Source organism: Dermacentor variabilis, chromosome 5, assembly GCF_050947875.1.
Source record: "Dermacentor variabilis isolate Ectoservices chromosome 5, ASM5094787v1, whole genome shotgun sequence".
NCBI lineage: Eukaryota > Metazoa > Arthropoda > Arachnida > Ixodida > Ixodidae > Dermacentor > Dermacentor variabilis.
This window is the reverse complement of record NC_134572.1, coordinates 152,323,237-152,345,077: the sequence shown is the minus strand read 5'-3', so window position 1 is coordinate 152,345,077 and position 21,841 is coordinate 152,323,237. Positions and strand designations below refer to the sequence as shown.

The window sequence follows — 21,841 nt, the reverse complement described above, 5'->3', positions numbered from 1 at the left end:
CCATCAAGACGGCGGCCCTCCTCCGCTCGGGCATAGCCCCGTGCCGCTGATTCCCAATTCATTATTATAATACGCTGCAGCTCAGCAAGCATGTACCGCGGTGGGGCCACAGAGCCGTTGGGAGAGCCGCAAGGAATGGAGGTTGAGTGTTTGCTCTGATCTAAATAAAAGTGCACCCCTTCATCATGTTACGACGGCGGTTTTCGGCACCACTGGCGAGCCACTTGGCGTGATCCCATACGTCCTGTTGACTCGCGCTTGCGCTGCGGTGTCCACGTCCATCTTCGCCGTGAGAGAAGCGCGCTTGGCTGGTCTTGCGGGCGTTCGCTCCGCTGGCCACCGATGCTGCGTTCGAAGTACCTGCATGCAATAACGGTAATGGACAGGCCACTGGGGGCCCCTCCTGGTGGAGTGACGAGGGGGTTAGGCGACTGCTTAAAAGGGTCTGCCGAAAGCCGACTGGAGGACATCCGTCGGTCGCCCGCGCCGAGCGCCTAGTTCCTTGAGCATGTGTCTCCAGTCCTCCCTGTCCGTCTGGTTGCTGTGCTTGGCTGTTCTAGTGGCCGGCGCCTATTCTGCAGCGTTTGGTGAGTCGACTGGGGTTGGCGTGCAGCTAGGCTGCATTTCGTGGTCTGCGGTTGTCGGCCACCGTTTTTTTTCATTAAACCTCCAGTCCGCGATGATGACCTGGACAGGTGCACAGAAGACAATTTGGAAGCTATTACTCGTTGTCGGTGGAAATAACGAAGTTGTCAGTGATTATGCTGAAAATAATGATATGGTCCGTTTACTGCTTTCACAAGGGCGGCTACACTGTGTTGAACTTTGCTCAATACGCGTTCAATCTGATAACTCTTGGCTGCGAGTTCACAAACCTCCTGCGCACGATCCTCGGCGCTTGCCACTAGTATAGATTCGTTTCTTCTATGCTATACATTCTGAAACGGCACATATAGCTCAGGCTTGTTTAGCCGGGCGGTCTTGGATAAACATTCATCAGGTTTAGTCTACTTTAGGGAAACAATATTGCATCGTCCAGTCTCGAACTGCTGATGGATGGATGAGTATGGTAGAACAGGGTGAAAGGAGATATCTCGTACTGTCATCACCAAGCTTCTGTACAGTAATTACAAACGCGCGTGTAACTGTTGTAATGTGAGGATAAGGTTTTCCTTTTATAATTTTGCCACTGGCAATACGGAAGCACTAATTCGGCGAAATGTTCGGCCCTTATAGCGTTGTGCACGTTATCGTCCGCGTCCATTCTAGAAAGGTGAAGCCGCCAAGCGTGCAGGTTGTTTCTGTATATTGTGAATCTTGTGTATGTGACTCAACCCTTAGACAACACATCATTCGCATCATGTCAAAGCGCGTATCGTTACAGAGAACCACTTTCTGGTGATTATTAGTTGGTGACCTATTGGTGCCTTCGTTCTCAGAGTTGCTGAAGACAAAGTTCCGCTTGCAAAAGGTTCACTCTTTTTTCCTGCAGCGTTCCAGAGAAATAGTTACGCGTTGACTTCACATGTTGTTTTAAAGCATTCAAGTAGAGGGCTGTGTGCAGACCTTTTGAAAAAAAGGCCGCTGAAGCTGGTTTTTAAATCGCACACCCTTATCTTGACGTCCTGAAAACACCTGTATGTTTTACGAACTACACAGTCCATGGTGGTGCCTTTCGCAGTCATCATCAATGACGCGGTGGCTGAAAACACATTAAACAAGAACACGGGATGCACCCTGCTTCGATGATGACCGGCAAGGTTGTTTTTGTACCCCAATGCTGTAAGCTTTGTAGGCATTTGTGAGAGTGGTTACTGTATGAAAACGCCACATCGATCCACGCTGGGTTTCGTGGAACTGTGCCTAGACACTTCGCCAAACACGCACACAGAAAAAAGGCTTGAAACAATACGAAGGCCACTGAAGCACTTCTTATGAGTTGTGAATGCGTAAACATTCATGTCCAATTGAACGCCGCTGAGCGGTCCTTCGAGTTTTGAGCTGCGAGTAATGTTCGCGTTTAATGTTCGTTCCGCCCACCCTGTATTGGGAGAGTTGACGGCGGTAAATTGCGCTGCCGGCCTCTTCGCTGTTTCCCCTTCTGCATTCTTCCGCTCCCTTACTTCGTATGCGGTGCACTGGCATGGACGGCCACGTTCCAATCCCGCCGAAGTTGCGGCCGTCGACGATGTACATACATGCTTCAGACTCCCTAGCGGTAGGTGCTTCCAGAGCCAGCAAGCGCTAGCCACGCGAGGAGCGCGCCAGGCGCGCTGGTGACGTGGTGTCGCTGTCTATGGGAAATTAGGTGCCGTTTTTTTTTCACTCAATCAGCCATTTGATGCTTTCGCATCGAAATAAAGAAAGCCCCTGGATGTTTTACGTAGAGAAGGCAATTACTGCAACAGATCGAGTCGCAAGCACTCGCAGACGTCGTAAGCTTACGTTAAACCAAAGTGAATGCATGCTGCTTCAGATTCCGTGGCGCACGTCTTATGTGGCGCGTGCCAAATTCTGCGTATCGGTGTCGTTATAGGAGTTTAGCATACCGTTACTCCTGTGCAATTACTGATTCCGCCTACAGCTGAGTGCCGATGCTCGGGCTTGGTAACATTTGCGAAGTCTGGGGAAAGTAGTAAGGGTAGATAGTCAGCGCCGTGCTAAAATGCTCTAGCACAGCGATGAAAGGTTGTCACGTCGGCCAGCAGGAAACCAATCGCGTACAGAAAAACTGAAGCCCGCCTAGTGTGGAGAAGTTGGATGCCTTCTCGAGTGGAGAGAGAATTGGGTCATCCCGGACAGGCAGTGCGAGCACACTGACACTTCAGAGAAGAGTCAGTGAAGCCATACGCCCACCAGACGGTGTCGAAACAACTGCATCCGGCAGTGAGCGACTCGATAAGATTGCCCTCGCACACTCAGGGATAGCCAGCTCGACACAGTGAAGCATTGCGCTATTTTTCCCCACCCCTATTCGCATGGCGGACTCTGAATATGATGGACACTGAGAGTGGCAGCGAAACTTCGTTATCTGCAGCTGCCAGTGGATGAACTCGCAGGGTTACCTGAAGTTGAGCGGACAAGAAAACGTGGTCGCGTGCCTTTAGCGCATACTGTTGCTACTTCCCATGTTTATACATGGGCAGTAGAAAGAGAAAGAGAAAAAGAAGAAAGAGAAAGAGAAGAAAAAGAGAAAAGTGTATAACAGCTGTGTCGTACCAGTACTCACGTACGGGGCAGAAACCTGGAGGCTTACGAAAAGGGTTCTACTTAAATTGAGGATGACGCAACGAGCTATGGAAATAAGAATGATGGGTGTAACGTTAAGGGATAAGAAAAGAGCAGATTGAGTGAGGGAACAAACGCGAGTTAATGACATCTTAGTTGAAATCAAGAAAAAGAGATGGGCCATGGGCAGGACATGTAACGAGGAGGGAAGATAACCGATGGTCATTAAGGGTTACGGACTGGATTCCAAGGGAAGGGAAGCGTAGCAGGGGGCGGCAGAATGTTAGGTGGGTGGATGATATTAAGAAGTTTACAGGGATAACATGACCACAATTAGTACATGACCGGTGTAGTTGGAGAAGTATGGAAGAGGCCTTTGCCCTTCAGTGGGCGTAACCAGGCTGATGATGATGATGATGATGATGATGGTGGTCATACACTGCTTCACCCCTTGAGCATTAGACCGCTTTCGGAACAGCCGGTGTCAGATATTCATTATAACAGATATTCAAACTACAGATATATGTCACCAATAAAGATTGATGCCTCCAGCATCTTATCTCTTATTAAGAAACTAAAGGTCTCTACCTCAGCGGGTGTTGTTGATATAAATAATGAAATTTGAAAGCATACATCCACATATACAGCCCCCCTCATCCTATCGCGCATTTCTGAGCAGTCCTTATCCACAGGCGAACTACCATGAGACTGGAAAATCGGGAAAATCATTCCCATCTTTAAGTCTGGCGATAAAAGCAAGATAAGTAATTACCAACCCATATCATTAACAAGCGTTCCATGTAAATTACTAGAGCATGTCATGGCACCTAATATTTTTCAGCACTTAGAAGCTAACAATTTCTTCTATCCAAAGCAACACGGTTTTAGGAAAGGACTTTTCTTTGAGACTCAACTAATCGAATACGCCAACGAGCTACTCACATACACAGACAATGGTTTCCAGATTGATAGTATCCTTATTGACTTTGCCAAAGCCTTTGATCGCGTTCACCACTCTAGATTGATAGCGAAACTATCCTCATTACATTTAAACAGCCTTACAATATCATGGAAAAGGAAATTCCTCACATCCCGCAAGCAGTTTACGTTTGCTGACAATCATTCATCTTCCTTGGCCGATGTGTCATTTGGTGTACCTCAATGTAGCGTGCTGGGCCGCTATTGTTTCTCATCTACATAAATGATTTTCCACGCAGCATAACATCAGCAGCAGAATATTTGCTGAGGATTGCGTAGTTTATCGCCAAATTAAGATGCCCGAGGACTGCATCGTTCTTCAAAAAGATCTAGATAAAATTACAAACTGGTGTACGCTATGGCAAATGTCACTATATACAGAAAATTGTAAATAAATGACCATAAGCCGAAAGAAAACGAACTCTCTTTACACTTGCTCGCTTAATAACAGTGCTGTAACTGTCACCCCCTTGTACAAATATCTCGGTATCCATACTGCAACAAACTTATCATGGAAGGCGCATATAAAACATGTTACAGCAAAAGCATCTATCACACTTGGTTACCTAAAACGAAACCTACGTGAAGCCCCTTCAGCTACTCGTGAAATAGCATACAGAACTGTCGTTCGTCCTCAGCTCGAATTCTCTTCCACCATCTGGTCAGCAGATCAGGAATATTGAATAAATTCTCTCGAATCTGTTCAAACTGTGACGCATGTTTCATCGCGAAAGATTAATGTAGACATCCTAGCTTTACTGCTATAATGAAATCGCTATCATTCCCATCTCTTGAATCTAGAAGGACGATAGCTCTGCTTTGCTTACTGCACAAAATCACTCATAGTCAACACGCAACTACATTGCCCCTTTTTCGCCATTTCGCACATCTCGCCGCTTATATAACGCACACAGTGTCGCACGTGTGTCTGCCCACACAAATGCATTTAACAAATCTGCATTACCTCTAGCAATAGCAGCTTGGAACGATCTTCCAAGCCACATCGTTGAAATTAATGATCTGAAATCATTTAGAGAAACATTTAAAAAATATTCCGGAGTCGCGCGCACACGTTCTTTCATTTGTACCATTGACTTAAATGTCGTCATTCTCGCTTCTTGCAAGCAGTTTATAGATATATGCATCCGTTTTGGAGTTCTTTGACAGGAGTTCGATGAGCCATGCACGTTTCTGATCATCCAGAGTGTTGTTGTTGTTCTTCGTTTGGTTGACGTTAGACGGCGTCCTTCTTTTTTTTTCACTTGTTTGATTTGCTGTTAGCTATGTTCACCTGTTTTTGCTACATGTTGTTTCTCTTACCCCCCTCACGCAATAGTCCAGTTAGAGCCTGTGAGGTATGTATATAACTAACTAACTAACTAACTAACTAACTAACTAACTAACTAACTAACTAACTAACTAACTAACTAACTAACTAACTAACTAACTAACTAACTAACTAACTAAATAACGGACAGGAACGTGGTTTTGACGCATGGCCTGCACACAGTTTTCAGGGTGTAGGTCTCATCGCGCGCGCATGTGAACTCATGTGGTTCCGCAGTGGTGTTCCGTGTGAGTCACTCTACTAACATTAGGAGCACGATAGCCTACGAAACAAATGGCCTTCGCACAAGGTATTGAAGAAAGCGAAAGAAAGAACTCGAGTCGCTACAAAATTGCCCAACCAAACAGGCAACATTGCAAATGTGACGTCCGATTTCATGGCCGCTTCCACGACACAGCATAATGCAGCCTGTTTAACAATGCCTTCGCTTTACGTTTACGCAACAATGTCCAGGAGTGCTGAATTTACAAGCCAAGAGGCCAGCTGATCACTACTTTGTCGTCAGCGCAGCGTTCTACTACATTTGGGTAACATAAACCACCGCCCATTTACAAAGTCGGTGCAACTAGCCAGTGATATCAATGGCTAGCAGGCGAGATGATCACGTTAGTTAACTACAAAGTGGCATGACTACACTGGCCATGCTGCATTGCACTGGCATTGAACCTTTAGTACCCAAGCTGGCTGTTTTGCAAGGCACATTGCCCAAGATGCGGGGGCTCGCGCATTACCAAAATGCTAATAAAAGCGCAATTCTTGCTGCGGTGTATTTCTTCCCATGATAAGCACGAGCACTGCTTTGCGGGCATCAAGTGCCTGCAATTGCCCTTCTAACGGGAAGAGTAACGGTAAATGAAGTGTTCGACCAATTCGACGAGTGCGACGTCAGCCTTCTCGAGTGTCATGAGAAAAATCCTCTTGGAATTTGGCGTAGGCGAGTGCGAACAAACCGCGTGTGGCTTGTTGACCGAGACGACCGCTTTTGCTTTCTCATGGCATGACGCAAAAGTGATCCAAACTCTGTCCAGGTCTGCGGAAACGTGGTTTCACGCTCTCCAGGCAGACTGCAGACTCGGTATACAGCTGAGTCGTATTCTCGAGAGCACTCAACAGTGCGTGGAGCAGCATGTTTGTTCTATTGAGATCTGGTGAAGAAAGCTGCGCACACGTGTGGGCTAATATTTACAAGAGAGCGTGTAATTTCTGGCATTATCTACGCTCCGGCTACGGCTATGCAAGTCGACAAGGGAACGCGGAAACGCTAGCAAGCTGGTGACTGTCAGGGGTGCAAGCCAGGTGAATTCGGCGAACGAATTACGCGCACACGTGCCTCCTCCTTATCTCTCGTACTTATTACGGAGAAGAAATAAAGAAAAAAAGTAGGCCTAAGCGTAGTTGGCGCAATTTTTTCGCCGTAACTTAATGCGAACCATTAGGGGGAGTGCGTGGTTTCTCGGGGGTTCCAGGGGACGATAACGCCGGCGGCTCTTTTATCTGGCCGTGGTATTTACAGTTGCGCAGATTAGCAGGAATCGCCGTGTTGGAAACCGTGGTGACAACGACATCGAGCGCGAACCGTGACATTAACGGGAAATAACGCTGCCGCGCAGACCGATATTACGATATCTGAGCTGCAGTTCGCCGAAGGTGCACATGGATTGATTACCTTGATAAGGCCCTACAGAGGACACGTTTCTATTGTGAAATGTTCGCATCATAGCGCAAAAAAAATGAGGGGGGGGGTCACGAGGTGTTATCACAATTATGCGTTGGGGCCTGTGCATTCAACGTCTTGCCCGTGCGTTTCTCTTGCGGAGGGTGCTGACGAACATAAAGGCTGACTCACACTAGGCGGAGCCGACACCGATTTCGGTCGGCTGAGCGTTGGCCACAGCGTTTTCTTTTACCTTCGTGTCGGCGCCTCTGCCACACTGTACCAACGCCCAGCCCTCCACCGACTGTGTCAGCAGATTGTCGGCGTCGGTACAGTGTGACAGAGGCGCCGACACGAAGGAAAAAACGCTGTCGCCGACAGTTGGCAGACCGAAATCGGTGTCGGGTGGGCCTTAGTCAGCCTTAAGGAACGCGGCAGAAGTTCAACAGTACAGAGCATATTATAACATCTAAATCTAGACAAGAATTGCAGACACTGGGCAGGGAGTCGAAAGTAATGAAGTTCTTGCTCTATTATGGAACAGTACCGTACTTAAAAAAGCGTGGAAAGCAGTATCGCCTAGACTAGTTAGTTTTTTACAGCGTTTTGCGCAGTTTGTGCATAATTAAGTGATTTGATTGAGAAAAAATAAAATGAAATGGAACTTCGACACTTTGTGCTGTTATTTGTCATCTGTGCGACCGACGAACGAAGGATCTGTTTGTAATTTTATCTGATTGAAGGTGCGTTAAGATCAGAGTAGCTCCAAGCTGAAAGAGTCGGTTGAATTTGGTCCGGTCAGGAAACGCCTTCTACGCAAGAAGTGTACCGAGCAATGGCCTAAGAGGTAAAATTAACAATGCTTCGCATACTATGTGTGTGTGTTTGTGGATTATGTTAGGTTGACTGTTCTGTTGCGACTACACGCGATAATGCATTTAAACGATGGATGCACTACCCGCTGACTAGAGACCGTATTATTAGGCCGCAGTATCATTTGTATTTTTGAAACTTTCTTCTACACAAATGTGGAGTCATTTTACTTGTATATTGTATGTATCATGGATTCCTTACGTCGTAGTGTTACTGTGAAAACGTTGCTCGACAAGTTCTGGTGCTTGTGTGAAAAGGTTATCTGCAACGTAATCTTGAACCCCTTACGTTGTAGGCTGGACCCATTCAAGAGCTAAGGAGTAGCCGGCGCCTCAAATTTTGCCTCGACATCTCCTTATATCATATCAATAAAAAGAAAATGCTCCTTGCGATTCGCTGGCTGCCATCGCTAATATGCTCAAGATCACGGTCGGCTAGTGCCTGTGCTTACGAGCAATTATAGCATAAGAAGGCTTTGTGAATAGGGGCTATCGGAAAGTGCTGCATTAAGCGGAATCCTTTTGCGTCATGCATCGTACTGCCACTTAGTCGCGTTAGGCCTGTTACTATAGTTGTACACTAGCAAGCCAATGCAGTCTCCTAGCGTTGTAAAGCACTTAGAAAACCTGCTTCAGCGTCCGGGGAAAAAATGTTCTGACGTTACAGCTTTTTGTCCCCTTGCCCACTGCAGGGTAGCCAACCGGCCTCGAACTGGTTAACCAGCCTGCCATTTTGTTATCTATTTCTCTGTCTCATTCTTCTGTTAGCGAACGTGGCTGACAAAACTTTCGGAACTCCGCATTTATAATCGAAATATATATCTAAGCCCTCGCACGCAAAAAAGCGTACCTGAAACAGTAGAATACACAGGCTTCAAATGCCACATTGTAGATCAGACGACAACGCGAACATAAGTGCCCGGTTTAATTGGTGCCTGGGGATCACTTTTTTTTTGCGCCATATTACTCCTTAGTTCATCTTTATTTTTCGCACGGTGACGTCTGCCACATTTTCTAGAAGGTTGTTCGAGAAATTTTCCTTCCCGAGAGCAGCTACGCGTCACGCGATAGCAACACCAGTGATTCCGACGTCGCGAATATTCAGCGTTGTATAGAATATACACTATATCGAGGGTGACAGTCGCAGGGAGTGTAGAGAACTGCATCAGTAGACTCGCCGCACATCACACTGCGCCTTCGCCTACGTACAACCCTGCGCGTTTGGCGAGGCCAACCCTAAAACAGCGTAATGTCCTGGGGCCAAATTCTCAACTACTTTCGTTCGTAAGTGATATCTGCCACGAGCTGGCCGGCTTCGCTGACAATACGTTGGCTGCAATTTTCTTCAAGAAGAATTCTTTCGTAAGATGTGTTTGTGAATGCGGGCCGGGAGATAACAACATATTTCCCTGATGGCTGGAAGCTTATTTGTGGATGTGAAGATGCATGGCTGAATATGGACGCCCCCACACAAACCGCTAGTGTGCCGCGTTAAAAGGATTCAACGTTCGTTTTTTTTTACGTAATCAGACTCTTGACGGTTGCCATTTGTGCCCCGAGCCCGTACCATTCCTATATATTCTTATATATATGTTATGACGCCGTTGTGAAATAAACGATTAAGAATAGCACCTGTCCGTTGTGTTTCTATTGCGGTGCGCGCGTGCGTGTGTGTATTTGACGCTTCCATGCTGTGTAACGTTACTTGAGCGTGAAGCTTTGCTCACTTGGGCTGGTTGGTACGCCGCTCCCTTAGAAAAAAAAGAATAGAGTGCGAAGGTGGGGCACAGAGGGCGTGAAACACACAACGAAGTGCTGCGTTGTCTCTGTTTCTATTCCCAGGCATTGTGCGAGGTTTTGGCGCCCTTTTCTTTGCAATGTGCACAACGTTAGCCGTCGGCTGGAACCCGTCCTCGGATATGACGTCACGGTTCCGGGGGTTGGCGCTTATTGACCTAGAATGACATTAGTGCCGCGCATTCCCGCACGAGGTGCACGGTGCGCGCTCGGGCGCACCTTCTTCGTGCATCGAAAACATTTCACTCGCTGAGCCACTTGCGCACGGTCGGGATCGTTGCGTTCCTGTCGACGGATAACTCCATGAGCAAACGAATTCGTTCGTCATGACGCAGCCTACTCTGGCCTTAGTCGTAAGACTTATGCCCGGCGAGGAATCCCTTTGACCGGGGGTCACAGGTATCAGGGGTTGCAGCCAGTAATTCCTTTCAGTGACGTTTCTTTTCTTTTTTTTTTTTAGAGGCAGAGCCCTTGCCTCCTCGGGAGCCCTTCTGTAGAACGCGTGGCGGTGGGTCCATAACTACGTGCACTTATTGGTTTGATGAAAAAAAAAAAAAAGATGTATCTGGCAGCGCCTAACGTCACGGGAACCAGAACATCCATTCTTACGTTTCATAAAGAAGCGCTCCTTCAGGATTTCTCAAGAAGCGCCTTGTGGCCTTACCACGCTTATAGTTAGGGAACACGCAAAAGAGCGTTCGATATTGCTTACGCTTCTTCCGGAATTTGACATTAACACCACTCTCTCTATTTTTCTTTCTATTTTTTGCTGAAAGCATAGTAGTCCCTTGCGCGTGGCGCACGTAGAGTGTCCGAAGCAGTAATATTCTCTCTCGCACAAATAATATACAATCTTGGCTAATGTGTACGTGATGTTGCAATTACGAGTGCTTTTGCTTTGCTTCACTACTTGGCGAGTATTTGGTGCAACTGCCAACAGATATGACCCGGCATGAAATTGCGAATAAAACGAGGCAGAACAAATATGGCCTTGGTGTCTGTGCAGGGATATTAAAGTGCGCTGAAGAACTGGATGGTTTCAGTTTTTGCTTGTAAACAATTGATCAGTCAGTACAATCATTAGCCGCACTTTACGCACTCAGACTAATCATATAACTTACGAGTCACGAACACAAGGGCGTTGATTAAATGTGCGCTTAACCGGGGAAGCTCTGGGTTACCGCTATCGAAATTAAAATCAAACTTCGTTGGTCAAACGACGTGGTATTACTGACGTCAGCAATAAAAGCACACTACTGGCGTTTCATATTGCACGCAAGAAGTGCTGGATATTTCAAAAAAATCTTAAATTTATCAGCCACCTTCGAAACACGCTGCCACTACGACTCACTGTGTTGCATGTAAAATGTACTCAGCATTGGAACAATGCTGAAAATGTCGTCTCGGCATATTTAGTCATGTTGAATTTACATTTTGTTTCTTCTTTAGGTGATCTATTTACAAGTTGTTTAAGACCCGCACTGATAGAAATACCTGGTTTTGCTTACATTATATGGTGACGCGAGTTCCCCAGCTCCGCAGCGGCCACGCGACAAGAACACTGTGACAAGAACGAAGCAAGGTTCACTATTTCTCCTTCGATGCCGGGTCAGCTGTGACCACTGGGCGTTATTCCGAGCGTGCCCCTCCTTAACCATAAGCAATACAGATTTCACAACAGCCAGCTAGAGGCGTCCCACAATTGCGACCTAAAGGGCCACAGTATAGCTTTTGTAACAAATCATACTTTTCTCTGCGTAGAACCTGGCAAATAGAAGTTGTCGTAAGGCTCGGCATAATAAGTCTTAGGAAACCTGCACCTGAATGAATGGACCTTTATTTCCCATCGAACAATAGAGGAGGGCGAGGGAAAAAGCCGCAAAGAGATGGCTTGAGGACCTTCAACGCCCTCCTCACAACGTACGACAGCGAGACGTCGTTCGTCGTGACGTAGCCTACTGTGGCCTTAGTCATAAGAACTTATGCCCGGCGAGAAATCCCTTTAGCCAGGGGGACCGTCGGCATCAGGGGTTGCGGCCATTCGTTCCCTCCCCATTCATAACTTCTTAAAAAGGATGAGCGATTGCACTTAGACAGCCGGATTTAGATTTCTGATTTAGAGGTAATGAAGAGCCTGCAACGATCGCGGAACCGAGGCGTGCTTCATCTGCCCCGTAGTTGGACGCGGAAAACACGCAATAGCTGAAGCCACGCGCTTGTTCGCTTGCGCAAATGGTAGGCAGCTCGTCTTGTTTTTGTTTTTTTTTTCGTCAGCGCAAACAGCAACGTGACTCGTCGGCCTCTCGCAGGTGATTCAGTCGAAGAAGGAGTGCGGAACAAGAAAATCATCACACTTTTACGGCGGAATAGTAAGTATGGACTGTCGATGCTGGGGCGACGCTAAAACGACTACACAAGCTAGCCTAAATCGACATTTAGGTTGCAGGACTCGACCTCAAAAATTTAGACGAGAATTTGAGATTCACAAATGATCGTTGCCTATTCGAAATATATTGAGTGTTGCATAAATTGGGTCACCAGGTGTACGTAACTTTTCCAGCAAAACCGATGGCTGATTTATGCTAACATTCTCAGACTTATTAGTTTGCAGTGGGTGGATCTTAATACCACGTCGCGATAATTACTTGTCTGTTTCTATAACTGTGCAACTGCAGTGCGCCTCGTCTTCGAGGAGGCCATGCAAACACATGTCCACTTCTGTGCGACTTAAAGGTGGCGCCATCTGTCACCGCTACGGTGAAAAACGCGTTCAACCATAGTGGTGGCAGATATCGTCACTGTTGAGCTGCCGCAAAGTCGATTCTTTTTTTTTTTTTTTTTGCGATGTCGCCGCAGACAGCGCGCACCTCGACTTCAGTGTGAGAGAAACAGACGAGTAATGCTCGCAACCGTGGTATTACGCGCAACCCACTGCGAGCCAATACGACTGTGCACAATGTGAGGATAAATCAGCCAGCGGGTTTGCTGAAAGAGTTACGAACACCTGGCGCTGCAATTTTTGCAACACTCATTAGAATAGGCCCAGACTAACGAGGCGTAAATGCCTGGCGTAATGTTAGGAAGCCAGCCACATTATATGATGAATTGCTTAACAAGCCGGACATAATGATATTCCAGCTGAGATCAAAAGTAAGAAGGGACTTGTCATGCAGGGCGTAGAGCAGATACAAGGTGGTCTGTTAAAGTACGGTTCGTGGTTCCCAAAGAAGGGAAACGGCTGTCAAGAAAGCATAATGCTCAGGTAGATTGATGATATTAGAAAATTTGCCGGCTTACGATAGAGCAGGGTTGGCCCAACACAGGGGACGGCTGAGAGAAGCCCTGATCCTCCAATGAACCTAAAATAAGGTCTGATCATGAGGCGTGTGGCAAGAAGCCGTCACGAAATTCGAGCCATGCTTAAAAGAGCACAAAATGATGTGAGATGAATGTATGGCGACGAATTGAATAGCAGAGTTCAGCAGAGTTGACGTTATCTGATTCCCTTCAAGTATGCGCCTGCGTACATGGTGCAGCGAGTTTTTTTAAAGCGTCCCTCTGGCGGTCTAAGCACTGCTCGTGTCTGTACCCTGTTCCTCCAGCCAAAGGCCATGATTCGTCAGCGGCGCAGGCTTCGACCGGTGAGTGTAAGGGACTCTCAAACATTTCATCCACGTCTACACCCTGTGTGTCTTGCACCGGCCTTGTGCGTGTGCCCTTGTTACTCACCTCCTCGGCGTGGCGTAGCCCCAACCTGGATTCTCCTCCAGTTGAGCCCTCTGCACTCCTTCTTTGTACACCCACTGCACAGTTTGTACGAGCGGTACTCTGTCGTCTCTGAACCTTCACCCTCTCCCCACGTATGTGCACCTGAGCATAAGCAGTCAGAGGTCGACAAAGAACGCCTGGCAATGCAAGAGGTACACTGGTGGGTCAAGCACCATTCCAGATCTTGTAGTAATCCTTCCTAATAAAAGAAAAAAACAACGAATAAAACTAATTAAATTATGGGATTTTACGTGCCAAAACCACGATCTGATAATGAGGCACGCCGTAGGGGGGGACTCTGAAAATTTGAACCACCTGGGGTTCTTTAAGTGCACCTAAATCTAAGTAAACGGGTGCTTTCGCATTTCGCTCCCATCGAAACGCGGCCACCGTGGCCGAGATTTGGTTCCGCGACCTCGTGCTTAGCAGCCCAAGACCAGAAGCAACGAACAGTGATTAACTCAGTTCCGAGATAGGATTTTACGTAGAAATGCTCAAGCATGATGAATTTCCCGCCCCTTGACCACCGATAGGTGTATCTTTTGGTATTGCCGTTTTTGGAAGGCGCATGAACATTTACGCATGAGTCCCTGACTTCGGCACAAGGCACGTGGAATGCAAGTACATGTCAGTCCGTTGGCGCCCATTTGAATGTTGTGTATTTTCTCTCGGTGTAGTAAACATCACATGGCGTGAAGCGTCTTGTCGGGTATCGCGAGATAAAAAAAGTACTATTCTGTACCCGTTGTTCAAGTAATTTAATTGCTTTTGTGATTACTCTTTTGCGGCTTTTAAACGTGTGTTCTTTGCCCGTTGCCACTCGTTGAACTGTTCGCTGTTGCTACTAAGAAAACTCAGATGCAGGTCTGTAACATGTCTAGTGTCCAATACTCTTTCGAGTTTTTTTTTCGCCGCTTTTTTGTACATTATTCACATGTAAAGGTATATTGAAAGCGGTGCTATGTCTCACTTTTGGAGTCACAAGCGTATAACGAAAGGGTCACGTGACAGTATGTCTATTGGTCGTACCGTGCTGAGGGCTTGAACGTTGACGAGGCCATTCTATAGACCTTATCAGTTTATTGAATGACGGAAAGTATAAGCAAACATCTAAACTGATGGAGTTATGAAATGCGAGGAGGTTAGTGCCAATGCAAGGATGAAGGGGGCAAAGTCGCCTCAAAGAGGATATGTGTATCTGAACCGGTGAATCGCCTCGTTTTATTCTCTCCCTCCGTGCCATAAAGCTCGTCGCCTGGCTCCAGTGCTATCGTGGCACGAACAACGCATCTTCAAAGTGCGCTGGTGGGTCATGAGTGGCGAGTAGCAGCCCTCCCTAAAAAGATTAACTCGATTCTTCGTCACGAACTATCTCGGCTGCGACGTGAGCCTGCTCGCGCTGTGTGGGCAACGGTAGGGAGGTGCTTCCCATGTATGCAAAGCGACCGAGGTGAGGTTAAATTGTTCTCCTGATCAATTTTTATTTGAACTTTTTTGACGATCGTACATCGGATGATGAGGTAAATGGTCTCGAAATCGGGAAATGAGATATGGAAGTAAATTCAGCATGAAAGTTTTGGTTTTAACCGAAAACAGCGATCCAGAAGGTGGTCTGACAGAATTGTATTAAGAGATTATGAGTGGAAGTGATTGCCAGAGATGAAATTTACTTGTTTTCGGCTTCATGATGCAAACCAGCTAGCATTCGTGTTTAGGAAACTACTGTAGGCATCTGTGGCTTCTGTTGGCGCAAACTGTTCTTGTGATTAGTTTTAGCACTAGAACACAGCGGTTCTGCAGATGCGGTAGATAGCTCGGTGGTCCAACATAAATTTCCGGGTTCGGCTTCGATCTTGGTAACCCTTTCCTTTTTTGGACAATGTCGCTGGTCGGGACCACGAACACTTGGTGATCATAAAGATAACTTGTTCAAAATTTTCGTTTTTTCAAAGGTATGTTTATAGATTGCCTGCTGTCTGGGTGCGTCACCGGCAGGAATGTCAAGAGGGGAAACAGTCCCCGATTTCCTAACATGATACCGCATCTCAAGACTGTGCTTTGCCTTGAAAAGTGGCTTTGACGCACACAAAACGTTCACTAACAAACTATGCTGTATGCCACTAGAAGTATCGACAAATACTTGAGGGGAAGTGGCGGTGGCGCAGCTGGCGGGGCTAGCCTGGCGTGATGTATGGGCCGAGCTGAGCATTGATGATAAGCATGGATGTTTTATGAAACGTTAATCAACACGGTGTCCCGGAAGCAGGCAGTCAATTGGTGTAGAACTCGTGTAGCTCATCGAAGCCTTGAAAGTAACATTTTCTGTGTATTTGGCACTTCGGTACATACATATGTACAGAGGAGGGATTGATAGTAGCGACTTTAGCGGGAGCCTCGATAAAAGCTACATAAAACCACAATAGGTGAAGCAGCAATCCACCAAGCACGCAGGCAAAGTTGCAGAAACATGAATTTCTAGTAACATGAAAACGTATTTATGCGCAAAAGATCAATTAATCAGAGTGACAACGTGCCAGTAATGAGTTGAATAAGCAATGAGTTGAATAAGCAATGAATTGAATAAGTATTCCTTTTGATAGTTTTTGTCAGAACTTCATTTGTCAATGACGTCAAATATTCTTCTTTTTTTTTGTCGCTGATGCCAAATATAATTAATTGTCAAGCACACATTCGAATTGACATAAAACTCCGCCATGTGGTCAATGAGTCTGCATTCTGCTAAATGGTCGGCTTAAATATTTTCGACTGCGAAATGTGGAACTAGGTTCGGTCTTCGCTATTGCTATTTCATATTTTAGGAACAATAATTTCTGAGCATTGTGTAATCATTTTAACCTTCGCTGTGCGCCAGCTCGTCGGAGCCATCAAAGTCACATATTCCCTGGATTTCGAACGTGGGGAGATCTATGAGCTACGCTCGCCGCTGTGAAGTAATCAGGCCAATTCACTTCTTTTTTTTGCTGGTACGAATCATTGTCATTCATTGGCTAATAATGTTTGCTATAACAACTGGTCTAGGTCTATTCTTAATGAATGGTCCCCATGATCTGCATTCTCAGTAGAGGCTGTGGTAGAGAATATATATTTAGCGACGGAGTTTGCTGGACAACGGCCAACTACTTCTGCGAACGAAGCACGTGTGGACTTAGCAAATGCAGCAGCCTAAATGCTCTTTAGTGCAGCAAGATGCTATTGCTAACCTTGGTTCGCAGAAACGGTGTAGCCGTTAAAAGAGTGAAAACGTTTTAACTTTGCAGTGGCATCTGGCACATATATTTAAATACTTAATTTCATACCCAGTGCTCTGCGAAGTGGTAAGTATTTGCGACCGAGCTTCTACTCTTTCTACATTATATATTGTTTAATAAAGCGACGAGCGGGGCTGGTTGGTGTGCCTTCATGATTGCATTGCGCTTAGCATTATACTGTCGGAAGCGCTTGAAGAACGAGAAATGGACTTACATAGATCAAGTGCGTCCATTTCTTGTTTCTTTTTATGCACTTTCGTTAGTGTAATATTAAGGGCAATGAAATCATGAATCGTAATTTATTGGCTGAAAAATTCTAAGCATTGCATTAAAAGAATAAAATAAAATAAAAATGACAAAAGTCAGGCGCGTCTGCACATCGCCGCGTCCTATTCAGATTCGCTTGAGTGCACGGGCGTCTCGAGGAAAGTCATTGCGCTTCAACGATTAAGTCCTTCGTGCACCGCATCTTGAAATGCATGGCGTTGTGACGCAAATCTGTATCGTTCCACGCCGGCAGCAAGATGCCGGACCTCATTCCGGGCGTGCCGAAGTGAATTCTAACGAGATTATTTGCACCTTGCTCTTCTCCCAACAGACAGCTGCAAGTTGTACGGCCACTCGTGCCTCGGAGGTAAGCACTGCACTCGTGGATCTGCATTTGTTCCCCTCCGATATCGATAAATAATGCTTTCAAGGGCAAAAGCCAAGAGTACGTGCGTGCGTAGTGTCGGCCGTGTCGAGAGCCACTTGCAGATCGGGCGCCTGCTCTGCAAGATGCGGCGTCTGCAACTTATCACTGTGATTTATGCAGGCCGAGAATATTTATCATCGTCATTGTCGTCTTTTATTCGAAAAAAAAATGATCGTACATAAGTGTATGCAAGCATTTTGGCTCGTATATACAAAGGCGTCTTGCATAACTGATCATAAGAAAAGAATTGAGGCCGGACATATCATTAGCGAAGCCACCTGGCAAGTGGCAAATAGTACTTACGGACGGAAAACTCTTTTAATTAGGCGTTGGATCCTAGCCAGCGGCCGCAGTTGTAGAATTAATCCACTACGGACACTCTGAAAATACAAAAACAAAATACAAATATGCTTTAAAGTGGATACACTAGGATACTACATGTGGGAAAAAAGGAAACTAAAATTAAACAAAGTGGAAGTTAAGGTTATATTCAACTTGAATAAAAATTCTTCAAAGTAGTATATATTCAGTACTGGAAAACTATTTTCCCGTGTAGATTTTCACCTAGTGTATGCTAGAAATTATCATGTTGTGTACCTCATGTCCTATACCCCGGTAGAATAAAGCATGAAGTATTTATACCTTATGACTATTTTTAAATCCTATGCAGAGCCCAATAAGTCTGTATTCGAAATGTGTTTTGAAACACATTCGTTCCATCTTCAGAATCGTACAAAGCATACAGCGCAGTGCAAGTGCAGGACGGATTGTTATTTTTTAATTTTTTCGTCGAGTTGCCTCAAGTTGGCAAAAATGGAATTCTATTCGAAAACTCTTTACGCGGATGCCAGATAAAATAAGAACTGTTTTGCGTTAGCATACGTGGAAAAAAACGTATCCTAAGTATCCCATTTACTTGAAAAAATGTACACATAAAACATATTAATAAAACTTGCAACCCAGGTTCGGTCAGAAGTGTTCTAAAATGTTTGAGGCACGTTTTAAATATCATTATTTTAATCAGTACTTTTGCTATTGATGCGCTATCTCGACGTGTACATTTGTGCGCACAGCAGCTGAAGCAATTTTTCTTAGCGAGAAGTTTTCAAATAACATGTCGCAGATAGCATCATTCAACTTCTTGAAATGAAGACTATTATTTGCACGTGAAATCAAAATGCATGATTAAATAATAGCAGGATGTCAGGAATCGCACTTTAAGCTAACCATTTTAGGGCAGATATGGAAGTTGGCACATTCGACCCGGTAGTTCTTAAAACACACAGTTATTTAAACGTAGTTCTGAGGCTAGCGCCAGCTTCAAGGTATTTGTTCCGATGTGTAAAAGGAAATAAATTGGTACTTCTCCTTAATTTCTCTTAAACTACTTCAAGGTGGGCCACTCTGTGACAAAAGGCAGCATTGTGTTCTCTACCCAAATAGGGCAAAGCGGTTGGCTGTATGAACGAGCGTATACTGAATGGGCATGGGGCCATTTGCCATTGAATAGCTAGTTAGGAGAATATCGTTCCTCGGTCAAAGTGGATTTTCAATGGCAGATGTAGCCAACGTGCAAGGAGGGAATACATGCCTAGCATTGCGAAAATGTCGGAGGGAACATATAAACGATCGCCTCCTGAATTACCAGTCCACATTACTATACAGAAATTAACACATCTAACTTCAAGAGGTGCACTTTCGAACAATCCTACTCATTCCATTCTAGTCATTTATTGTTATCTGCGCACAGTGAATGGTCTCGGTGGCAGTGACGGTGATTTGGGAACTGAATAGAGCGGTAAGTGAAGTTACAGTTGGCACCAGATTTAACATAAAATATTGCTTTATTACCTCGTCACTGTCTCCAGAGATCACGTCCTCGAAAGATTGGAACCGACCGCGCCATAAAGCGAGAAAAAGTTAAGTAAAAAATAAGTAAGCAGAGAGAGAGATAATTAGTTATTATGCGTTCTACAATGAGCTACATTATTAAAGGACAGCTTAAAGTGTAGGAAACACATAATTAACCTACCACGCGCCTTATGCATAAACTGAAAATCCTGATGAAAACCCTACATGAAAGCCCTACATGAAAGCATGTAGAAGGACCGGAAACATTGGCAGGAACGCAGATGCAGCACGGACTGATTATCTCGCTTGAGCCCACGATCAACAAAAGCGCACGCTCCTGGCGCTCGCGGTGAACGCAGCGTGCACAAAACATTTGACGCTGAAAAAAGAAGAAAACAGAGAGCGAAGCCTATCCACTTCGAAAAAATTAAAACCAATGACGATTCCGGAACTTAAAGCAATATGCTGAAATCAGTGCACAAAGGCGTACCCACTTGTGGTGACATGTAGCGCAGCATCGAGGGTCGTCGTACGCTGTGAAAATGGTGAATCTCAATTTGTTATTTATTATGCCAAAAGCTTAAAGTAATGCGTCACACAGAGGTTGCATGGCATGACCAAACATCTTCAGACAGTCACTAAACCTAACATGTATACTTAGTTTAGGTAGGGTTCGGATTTAGGGCTGAATTCTCTAAGCTTTGTTTTTGGTTTGTAAGTGCCGTTCCCCATTCGTTGGCTGATTTCGCTAAAATTTTGATGAGTTATTTGCTCTTACGAAGAATTCTAGCGTAAACTGTTCTTGTGAGTGCAATCCCAGATGATGGCTGAAACATGAGACAATTGAGACGCTGTAATGCAGTGATTTGGGCTTGTTGGTATGACATCGTGAGGCTTATACGCGTGAAAAGACAGCGCCTGTGTGTGTCACGTCTTGCTTTCGTCCTTGTCTTTTCACGCATTATAGGCCTCACAGTTGAGACATGCCCGCGGCCAGTCTCTCTGTTTTTCTTTCCCTTTCTAGCGAAAACATTGAATTACTTTTGCTGCTGCTGCCACCATTACTTAAACACAACTGCACTACTTACTGCAACTGTACCACTACTACTATAGCTTTTACTACTATTAAAAGAACTGTAGAGTAGCAGACCAGAGCAAGCCATAGCTCAGGCCAACCTCTTTGCAGTTCTGTAAATTAGTTTCACTACAGCTACTACTACTATATGTTACCGCTACGCTATTACTGTTTCAACTGCTACTTAAACTACTATTACGCTACTTTGCTAGTACTACTACTAGTACTACACACTACTCCTACGAGATGTGGACACGTGCGCGCGCTTTTTTTTTTGTCCTCTGCGCAGGCCACGGGAAGCGCTCGGACGACGGCAGCGCCCCTGGCGGCGCCGTCTCCCCCTACGTGATGCAGATGCTGCGCAAAACGGCCGATGACGAAGCGCTGCCCCCGTTCCCGCCCCAAGCCAGGTTTGACAGGGTGGCCCTACTGGAGAAGGCGCTCGTCCAATTGCTGCGGAACAGGATGATGGTCTGAGCAGGGGCAGCTCGGCCCTCTTGCGGTCACACCGCGCCGCTGCAGACACGGCGACGCTGCCCGCACAAAAGCTGGAGGAGTTGACGGAGACGACGAACGAAAGCCGATGGTTTTTTGCACAAATATTAATAATAATAAAAAATAAGACAACCACGACGTCCATGGAGAAACACTGTATTTCATCCAGTCTTTTTGTTCTTGAGCTTGTCTTAAGGACACTTGGACAGAGACGATAATGCACAATACGAGGACTTACAAACTTGACTTGGCGAGATCATTCCTTACGAACAGCGGTACGATTGCGCGCTTTCAAAAGTATGTTGCAGGAGGAAGTGGAGGAGACTTCCTCGTGGAAAAGAAGAGACGTCAGCCTGGGTTCATGCCAGTAGCATTTTGAAGGGAGCGCGAGGCCTTCTAGAGAGAGGCCAGCGCAAACATAAAAATAATAATACAACAGGCTGCAGGTATAGGACGAGCCGAAGATACCTATATTGACTTATCAGAAGTTAGTTCTCGCACAAGTCCCAAAGAAGATGGATTCACTATTCTAAATTCCCTCGTCTATTAAAATAAAAACTCACAAACACAGAAATGTCATTTATTGCGCTTGCCAGATTCAAAGCATTCATTTGCGTACTTTTATTCAGGCCATTCAGTTTTATGGCGGCGGTTCGAGAATACGTCTGCCATCTCAAAACTGACATTTCACCTAACTTGCTCGAATACTTTCCAGAGAGCTCACGTTCAAAGGGCGTTCCGAAGTATTAGGGACGTTATCAGCTGCATCACGTGAGCGCTTGTGCTTGTGGCTCTTCGGCAGTGTCCAAACT

At 45.7% G+C, this 21,841-nt stretch overlaps 1 protein-coding gene across 3 annotated transcripts; it reads left to right on the top strand.

The window, feature by feature from the left end:
• The first annotated feature begins 453 nt into the window (after window positions 1–453).
• CCHa2 (neuropeptide CCHamide-2) lies at window positions 454–21,181 on the top strand. Of its 3 annotated transcripts, none has more exons than XM_075691430.1 (5): window positions 454–587; window positions 12,187–12,246; window positions 13,480–13,518; window positions 17,513–17,548; window positions 20,824–21,181. In XM_075691430.1, the coding sequence occupies exons 1-5, from the start codon at window positions 509–511 to the stop codon at window positions 21,009–21,011; spliced, it is 402 nt and encodes a 133-aa protein (XP_075547545.1). In that variant the 5' UTR covers window positions 454–508; the 3' UTR covers window positions 21,012–21,181. The 3 variants fall into 3 exon arrangements, with proteins under 3 accessions (XP_075547545.1, XP_075547544.1, XP_075547546.1); XM_075691429.1 differs by having other exon boundaries at window positions 13,480–13,524; XM_075691431.1 differs by lacking the exon at window positions 13,480–13,518 and having other exon boundaries at window positions 455–587.
• Window positions 21,182–21,841: the final 660 nt, after the last annotated feature.

Excerpts from the sequence above, each read along its gene's own strand:
- CCHa2 (XM_075691429.1), top strand. The coding sequence starts at position 509 with ATGTGTCTCCAGTCCTCCCTGTCCGTCTGGTTGCTGTGCTTGGCTGTT. Across the intron at positions 12,247-13,479 it reads CACACTTTTACGGCGGAATA|CCAAAGGCCATGATTCGTCA; the intron begins GTAAGTATGGAC and ends CTGTTCCTCCAG. Across the intron at positions 17,549-20,823 it reads CGGCCACTCGTGCCTCGGAG|GCCACGGGAAGCGCTCGGAC; the intron begins GTAAGCACTGCA and ends TCCTCTGCGCAG.